Source organism: Kogia breviceps, chromosome 11 (genome assembly GCF_026419965.1).
Source record: "Kogia breviceps isolate mKogBre1 chromosome 11, mKogBre1 haplotype 1, whole genome shotgun sequence".
Taxonomy (NCBI): Eukaryota; Metazoa; Chordata; class Mammalia; order Artiodactyla; family Physeteridae; genus Kogia; species Kogia breviceps.
Genome location: NC_081320.1, coordinates 72,638,097 through 72,646,815, shown reverse-complemented (window position 1 = coordinate 72,646,815; position 8,719 = coordinate 72,638,097). Strand labels below are relative to the sequence as shown.

The window sequence follows — 8,719 nt, the reverse complement described above, 5'->3', positions numbered from 1 at the left end:
CCATGGCTCACGGGCCCAGCCGCTCCGCAGCATGTGGGATCTTCCCGGATCGGGGCACGAACCCGTGTCCCCTGCATCGGCAGGCGGACTCTCAACCACTGTGCTACCAGGGAAGCCCTGTATGTTTTTATTTAAAGTGATGATATGAATTAATGCCTGTTAAAGACACTGCTTAGAGCCTAAGCTGTTTAAGTGCACCGAAGCTTAAACAGACTTCATAATGACTGTTTTGGACAGTTTCGGTGGTTTCCTGAAAACTTAAAGTAATACCTTGAAAAGTGAACATCCTTCACTGAGGTGGTTTTGTTGAGTTAGTGTGAATTCCATGTATAGTGGGAAACCTGTAGTGACTCCCTACCTGAGGACTACCCAATACAGGAATACTTCTTCCACCCAGCTTTTTGGGATTCTTCTTGGTCACACCGAAAAATGTCCAGGGAAAGTGTAAATATATATACTTTTTTTTTTTTCAGAATGCTAGTGCCCCATTACCCTAAGTGGTGGTTGAAAATAACAGTCCCATGGAAGATATTTTTATGGCTGTTAAATCTGACACTAGTATGGCAACCTTTTCTACCTTAACCATGCCAACTCTGTTCTGAGAATACCATTTAAAATTCTCCTTCGGGTAATGTGAAATGTGACCATTAGATCCAGGTGAGTTCATAAGACAGGGTTCATAAGATTCCTAAATAGAAAACCTACAAGAGAATGAAAACACCCAGACTGTTCTGCTTTTAAGAATAAGTGTGGGGCTTCCCTGCTGGCGCAGTGGTTAAGAATCCGCCTGCCAATGCAGGGGACGTGGGTTCGAGCCCTGGTCCAGGAGGATCCCACATGCCGCGGGGCAACTAAGCCCGTGCACCACAATGACTGAACCTGTGCTCTAGAGCCTGCGAGCCACAACTACTGAGCCTGCGCTCTGCAACAAGAGAAGCCACTGCGATGAGAGGCCCGTGCACCACAACGGAGAGTAGCCCCTGCTTGCCACAACTAGAGAAAGACTGTGCATAGCAACGAAGACCCAACTCAGCCAAAAATAAATAAATAAAATAAATTTATTTTTTTTAAAAAAAGGAATAAGTGTGTTATGGACAAAACCAGCTCACATTTTGATAACAAATAAGTGCTCATTAAGTTTGGTTTTTTTAAGCTGAACTTTAATGAGTAAAAAAAAATCCCTCACAAATGAAGTTTATGTAATGGCCTATAGCTGAAATGAAATTTTAATTTTTCTTGCTCACATGATTTTTTTTTCCTTCTCTGTTCTGACTTCTTTCAGTTGAGCCTTTATGACAGAAAAAAACAATTGATATTTCTCCTCTTGACCTTTATCTCACCCCAGTAAAAAGCAGGAGAAAAATAATACATAGATTAAAACAGAATTGTATTAAACATTCACTTTCCTGTTAATCAGATGAATTTCATTCATTCCAGGGCAGTCAGAGAGAAAAATACAGGCAAGTTGGTTTTTGAACTCACGTTGACACTCCAAATTGTGCTGGGAGTGCCCACTGCTTGGTTAGAAATATTTAGTGTGGAAAATTTCCCTCAAGGTGTGCGTCGCCTCAGCTGACTTGGCAGTGCCTGCCCTGGGCTCTTTCACCAGGGAAGCCCCGTCGTGGAGCTGCAGCTCGAGGTAGAGGTGCTGCCGTCATTTCCCAGCTGAGCAAGCAGGTGAGTAGCAAGCACCCTCCCAAGCCTGGTCTTTATTGTGTGGTAACAAGTTTCACAATCATGCTGATGATCCGTGACCCTCGAGGACAGGTACACAGATCTATGCTTGGGTTTTTTATCTTATCCTGGAGAAGCTGGTCTAGTTCGCAGCGAAGTTCCTTTACTAATTCAGCCACCTAAAATGAAAGTTGCAATGTAAGCAGTGCTTGGACCAACAGGGGATTATTAAAGGAAATTCTCCAGTTATGGTTATCATTATTCTAGATTTCTGCTATTAATTTTAATTCCACGGTGGGGGAACTAAACATTTTTTTTTCTAAAAGTGCTTCTAAAATTTCTTGATGCAATTATAGGAACATACACTCAATGTCAGTTCTGTAATATACTAAATGGGGTCCATTTTAAAAAGCCTCCTCTATCACATCTCATTTAAAGAAAAGATTAAATCGGGAAATATGGCTTTTATATAGTGTTCTCCATATTAAAGCTTGGTCAACTTTTACAATTTGCTCCGAGAGGAGAAGCAGGAAAATGGAGAATTAAAAATGGCAGATATTAAACCAAAAAAATCTCTTTAACTTCGGAATTTTTCCACTTTTGTTGGTGGGGATAGGGTTGGGAGATGGCCTATGTGTTTTATGGCGTTTTGCTTGTGCTGATGCAGTGCCACTGTGGATGTTTCGCCAGCACTTGTGTGGCTCCTGCTCCACTGCCTGGCAACCCTCTGTCTGCATCACGCAGGCTCATGCCATGTGCCCTGCCAGAGTGAATGGTTCAGGTGGTCCAGGCCTTAGAGTCCATGACATTCTTCAGCCACAGGAGTTGGTTTAGGAGAGGAGGTCTGCTGGAACTTTTAGGAAAGAAGCGTTCTGTCTTCCCTTTTGGACAGTATATGCTGCATGGACGTGACCCAGGAGCTGCTCCAGCCATCCTGCTACCACAGGGCCAGACAGGCTTTTGTTGTTAAGCAGCTGAATCAAACCAACCCTGCCTGGCCCTCTTGACCTGTACTGTCCCATGTGGCTAACCTCCTGACCACATGAAATGTGCCTGATCCAAATCGAGATGCACTGTGAGTATAAAATACACGCCAGATTTTGAAGACTTAGTATGAAAAAAGAGTATAAAAATCTCAATTGTTTATATTGATTACATGTTGAAATTAAAACATTTTAGATGTTTTCTGCTATGTAAAATATATTAAAACTAATTTCATCTATTTACTTTTTTTTAATGTGGCTACTAGAAAAATTATTAGGTATATGGCACATATATTTCTCCTGGACTGTGCTGCTTCAGACTTCAAAGGGAATTTAACTGTAATGTTTGAGTTGGTGTTTGTGCCTCCTGCAACAGAAGATTTCTAAGAGATGCAAATATTAAAAATTTTTATTTCTTAAATATACTCCCCCTTAAACGTTTTCTAGAGACTCCATACAGTGAATAATTGAGACATTATTTTTTTAATGGTGGTTGTGGAATCAGGGTGATTTTTACTTCTGCTCATCTATATTTTGATCTTCTTTGAACTTGTATTTGTTTAACAATTAGGAAGCTCCAACACCTCACTCATAGCCTCTGTCCGAAGCCTTTCACACCAACTGTCCTGGGCTTCCTCTCCTAGTGTGCTTCCTGAACTCTTACTAAGGCTCCCCCACTGGCCTCACTTCAGCCTCAGTCTTGCTTAGTGTCCCCTGCAGACCCATCATTCACTCTTACTCAGCTCTGTGGTCCTTGTTCCCTGAAGAAACGCCCTATACTTCCTATTATCAGAGCCCCTCATGGCCTGAGTGTCATGCGACAGACTCGTTATCCCTCACCTGATGTGAAGCTGCTGCAAAACGGATCCAGCCATCGTCCAAGGAGACAATGAACTCTCCCCTTTGGAGCTGCACATTCACTTGGCCCCCTCCGAACAAGACCAGCGGGTACACAGACACCATGCTGCAGTCTCGGATGAACACCCGACTGGTTTTGATCTTCTCATGGTACACCAGGTAGGGGCTGTCAAAATGTCTGACCTGAAACATATGACAGTTATGTCACTGGCAACATAAGGCGAACTCCACCAGTCCCAGGGGTTTAATCATCACCTGTCCAATGACTCCCAAAATTATCTTCAGCCTGTAGGTTCCCCTGAGCTCCAGCCTTGTATGTGCAACTGCCTACTTGACGTCTGTACTCGGACATCTAACAAGCATCTCAGACTTCTTGTGTTCAAAAGGAATTCTCAATTTTCCCCTCCTGTTGGTGTTCACTATCTCATTAAATGATACTCCCATTCACCCAGTTGCTCAAGATCCCAATTTAGGAGCCATCCTTGATTGCTCTCTCTCTCACTCACTCCATCTATATCATCACTAAGTCCTGTTAGCTCTGTTTTCAAAATACATGATGAACTGACATATTCTCACCACTTCTACAGCTACCACCTCATGCAAACTGTCATCTCATACAGACCACTGCAATGGCTTCCTATGTACCTGCCCTTTTGTATCTTCACAGTTTCTTTTCCATACAGAGGCCACAGTGATCTTTTAAAAACCAGTTAGGGCTCAGAACCCTCCAGAGATTTCCCAAGGATAAAATCTCAGATCCTTCTGTGGATTACAAGGTCCTACACGACCTGATCCCTGCCCGCTTGTCCCAACTCATCTACCACTTCCGCCCCTAACCATCCCCTCCATTTGCACTGACTGCTTTCTTGCATTTCCTGGAACACACCAAATATGCTCCCATCTCATGGTCTTTGCACTTATTTCCTCAGCTTGGAATGTCCTCTCTTTAGATATCTGCATGACTTGCCCTTTACTTCATTTAGGATCTGTTCAATTGTTTTCTCCTCAGAGTTCTTCCCTGGCCACTCTCTGTAAAGCAGCCCCTCTTGGGAGGTGGAGGGATAAATTAGGAGTATGGGATTAATATTGATAGATATTCACCATGGTATATAAAAGATAAATAACACGGATTACTGTATAGCACAGGGAACTATATGCAGTATCTCATAATAACCTATAGTGGAAACGAATCTGAAGCTATATACCTGAAACTAACATAATACTGTAAATCAACTATAGTTAAAAAAAAAAAAAAAGCCCCTCTCCTGTCACTCTCAATCTCTTACGGTTTTATTTTCCTTCATAACATTTGTCATTAACCTGAGATTATTTGTCTACTTATTTCTTGCCTGTCTTCCCCATTAGAATGGAAGTTCCCTGAGGACGGAGACCTTGTCTCCCTAGCTCATCTACTGTCCTCCGTGGCCTGCAACAATGCCTGGCACAGAGGAGGTGCTAGCAGATACTAGGTGGATGCATGAATGACTTGGATTCACTGCAGAAATGTCATGGTAAACGCAGGAGAGGACGCGTGGAGGTAAGTTGGGCCCCTGGTTCCCATGTACACATGTGGCCAAGAGGGCGGATGACTTCCTGGTCCTCAGACTCTTCTGAGCTTAACACTTTTTTCCATGCTTTGCTGACACTTTACTCAGTAGTTTCACAGGTTGACCAGCCCTAACACTTCAAACTCTCTTCCTCCATTCTCCTTTTCTCTGTTCCTCCTTCATCTCTTTATCGAGATGAAGCTTTAGTGAGCATCTGCTTTCAGCTATGCTTGCTAGGCACTGTGCTAGACATCAAGAACACAGAGATGAATAAAATTCAATTCCTGTCTTCAGGAATTTTACAAGTCCATGAGTGAGACATACCATAAACTATAAAATAATATGGTAAGTACAACAGTGGAAAAATGCACACTATACAGTGACGGAACCGAAGTAAGGAGCAACTGGGAGAGGGACACTGGGAAAGGGATATATAATGGAAGCCTGGAGGATAAGTAGGAGCCTGCTGGGGAATTAGAATGCCATTCCAGGCATAGAGGACAGTGTGTCCTGTGTCGTGGCACTGGGGGACATTGTTGGTAGTCTGGTATCGCTGGAGCATAAAGAATGACAGGAGGGAGGTGGGGCAGGGGACATGGGCTAAGAAGGGGCTAGATGTGAAGGGTCGTAGGAGAGTTTACAGTAGACTCCATCTGTGAAGAGCTTTAAGCAAGGGTATGACATGATCAAATGTATGTTTCGTAAAGATGATTCTGGCAGCAGTAGTATAAAAGGTTGGAGAGAGCACCAGAAGTAAGATTAGTACTTCAGGCAAGAGACAGATGTTTGGGGTTTGAACTGAGGAAATGGCAAGCAGGGACGAGAGACGTAGGCAAACCTGAGACATGTCAAAAAGGTGGAATTGTTGGGACCTGGTGACCAATTAGCTTGGCATCGGGAGAAAAGAAGCAGGGTCCATGTGGCTCCAGGGTTCTGATTTGGATGGTCCCATTTCACCAAGACAGGGAACACAGAGGAGTGAATTCAGAGCTAGTGAGTTTGATTTCTCAGCTTTTGAGTTTGAGGTGACTAGAAGGCATCCAGGTGATGATTTCTAGCAAGACAGCTCAGGAAAAAAGCCCAGGACGAGGGAGAGAGATTTGGGGCCTGTGTCAGCATGTAGGTGGCAGTTAGAGCCACGATGTTGTGCTCTGGTGGTTCAGGAAGATTATGTGCACTATCATAAGAGAACAAGGACAGAACCATGGTTTCGGAGTCAGGGAAGAGGATCTAGTAAAGGGGCTCGAGGGGGATGATCAGAGAGAGAGAAGCAAGTGGTATTTCAGAAGGAAAAACTATCAAAGATTAGTGTCAAGAGGTGGGGAAGTCAGCAATGTCAAATACTTGATGAGAGCCAGGGCATTTGTTCCCTCTACTTGACAACTAGGAGGTTACTCGTGACTTCTGATGAATTTAGTGAAGTGGCGGGAGCAGAAGCCTCCCGGCAATTGGCTGAAGGAAGCAGCAGAGCTGAGGAAGTTGCACCAGCAAGCACGGCCATGTCTCTCAAGGCACAGATGGGGTGAGAGAATTACATCACGACCTCTTAAATCACCACCGCAAAGAAACAATTTTACATCTGAAAGCAGGCTAAATAGTTCAATTTCCAGTACATCTGTGCTTATTCAACTCTCCCCAAGTCAGTGGTGCTGCTAAAGACAGTGAGTGATAGAACAAGGTTTGGCTAAAGGGAAGGGACTGTTCTCACCCCAGGACCTGCCACGTGTAAATACATTTGACCCTTGAACAACAAGGCTTTGAACTGCATTGGTCCACTTACACTCAGATTTTTTCAATACTAAATACTACAGTACTACACAATTCACACTGGTTGAATCTGTGGATGTGGAACCTGACTGTAAGCATACCCAGCCATCCTGACCTGGTAGTTCACTGATGAAGGGTGAATGTGTACATATCCATCGTTCTTGGTGACAAACTTTAATTCCTCTGATTTCGGTTGCATTTTGACAGCTCCGGTACTGGTCTTGTGGAATTTCCCTTCTGGGCTTTTCACCTAAACAACAGGTATTTGTAAAAAAAATAAATAAAAATAAAAATTAAAAATATATATATATATATATATATATATATATATAAAATATGTATTTCCATTGTAGGATGTATCCCTTGACAAAAAACCAGTCTTGTTTGAATGCCTTTGTTGCTGCTTCCCTCTCAGTTTCCTTTGGGAAGCAGTATAAGCATGCTTTTTTTTTTTTTTTTGCGGTACGCAGGTCTCTCACTGCTGTGGCCTCTCCCGTTGCGGAGCACAGGCTCCGGACGCGCAGGCCCAGCAGCCATGGCTCACGGGCCCAGCTGCTCCGCGGCATGTGGGATCCTCCCGGACTGGGGGACGAACCTGTGTCCCCTGCATCGGCAGGCGGACTCTCAACCACTGCGCCACCAGGGAAGCCCTCTTTTTCTTCTTTTTAACCATGAGGAGGTGTGGATGTAAATCAGTAGTTCTGGGTGAGTATACCACACACCAGCCACATGGGGGAGAAACCACGTTGATGTTTCAGGTCTGCCCTGATTATCACGGAAAGAGATTCAGCTGGCAACACTGGACCAGGAATCTGCTGACAATTCTAATACCAATCCAATATTTCCAAATGAGTTTTTCAAAATAGTGAAAAACAGATTGTTTCACTCAAAAAAATGAAAAGCTTATGTGCACACACACACCTCCATATTTACTGCAGAAAATAACATTACTACTATATAACACAGGGAACAATATTCAATATCTTGTAATAACCTATAATAACTCCTGTAATCCCATGATTAAGAAATAACTAACATTAATGTTTGACAGATATCATTTTAGTTTTCTGTTAGATTTATATTTATATATAGAAATGGAGATAAACACTTAAATAAAATATATATGTATTAAAACTAATATAAGATCATTTTCTATAAATATTTTCCTAAAACATAATTCTCAGTGGCTATATAGCACCTCACTGTCACATCATCATCACCCAAAGTCCATAGTTTACATTAGGGTTTACTTTTGTTGTTGTACATTCCATGGGTTTGGGCAAGTATGACATGTTATCTATCATTATGGTATCATGCAAAGTATTTTTACTGCCCTAAACATCTTCTGTGCTCTGCTTATTTTTTTTTTTTTTTAATTTAGTTTTTTGTGTGGTACGCGGGCCTCTCACTGTTGTGGCCTCTCCCGTTGTGGAGCACAGGCTCCGGACGCGCAGGCTCAGCAGCCATGGCTCACGGGCCTAGTTGCTCCGCGGCATGTAGGATCTTCCCAGACCAGGGCATGAACCCGTGTCCCCTGCATCGGCAGGCGGACTCTCAACCACTGCACCACCAGGGAAGCCCCTGTGCTCTGCTTATTAATATCCCCCTCACCCCTGATTTTTTAACTGTCTCCATAGCTTTTCTCCAAATGATTTTTAAAAGTAAATTTCAAATGATTTGCAAGCACTAAGCACTAAGCAAAAATAAGCCATAAATGAATCAGCAGACATCAACTGAACATTTATCAAAAAGTTAAATGCTTCAGTACCCTGACAAATTCACATTCTAAGTCTGACAAGAACTGGATAATCAAATCTCAGGTAAAAGTCCGACAGTACATTCAGGTAGGGTTTCCAGAAGAGGGGGATCATAGGTGGTCCCATGAGTTTG

The 8,719-nt window shown here is 43.0% G+C and overlaps 1 protein-coding gene across 27 annotated transcripts in view; it reads right to left on the bottom strand.

Moving 5' to 3' along the window:
* Positions 1-872: 872 nt before the first annotated feature.
* Positions 873-8,719, bottom strand: part of DHX57 (DExH-box helicase 57) — a 129,092-nt gene continuing 121,245 nt past the window's right edge. For 23 of the 27 annotated variants that reach the window (XM_067007740.1, XM_067007736.1, XM_067007744.1 and 20 more), the window contains 3 exons: positions 6,945-7,079; positions 3,498-3,698; positions 873-1,853 (listed from right to left, as the gene is read on the bottom strand). In XM_067007740.1, the coding sequence (XP_066863841.1) occupies positions 1,710-1,853; positions 3,498-3,698; positions 6,945-7,079 (480 nt within the window). In that variant the 3' untranslated portion in view covers positions 873-1,709. The remainder of the gene's footprint in view (positions 1,854-3,497; positions 3,699-6,944; positions 7,080-8,719) is intronic. The other 4 variants (XM_067007756.1, XM_067007755.1, XM_067007757.1 and 1 more) reach the window with 1 other exon arrangement.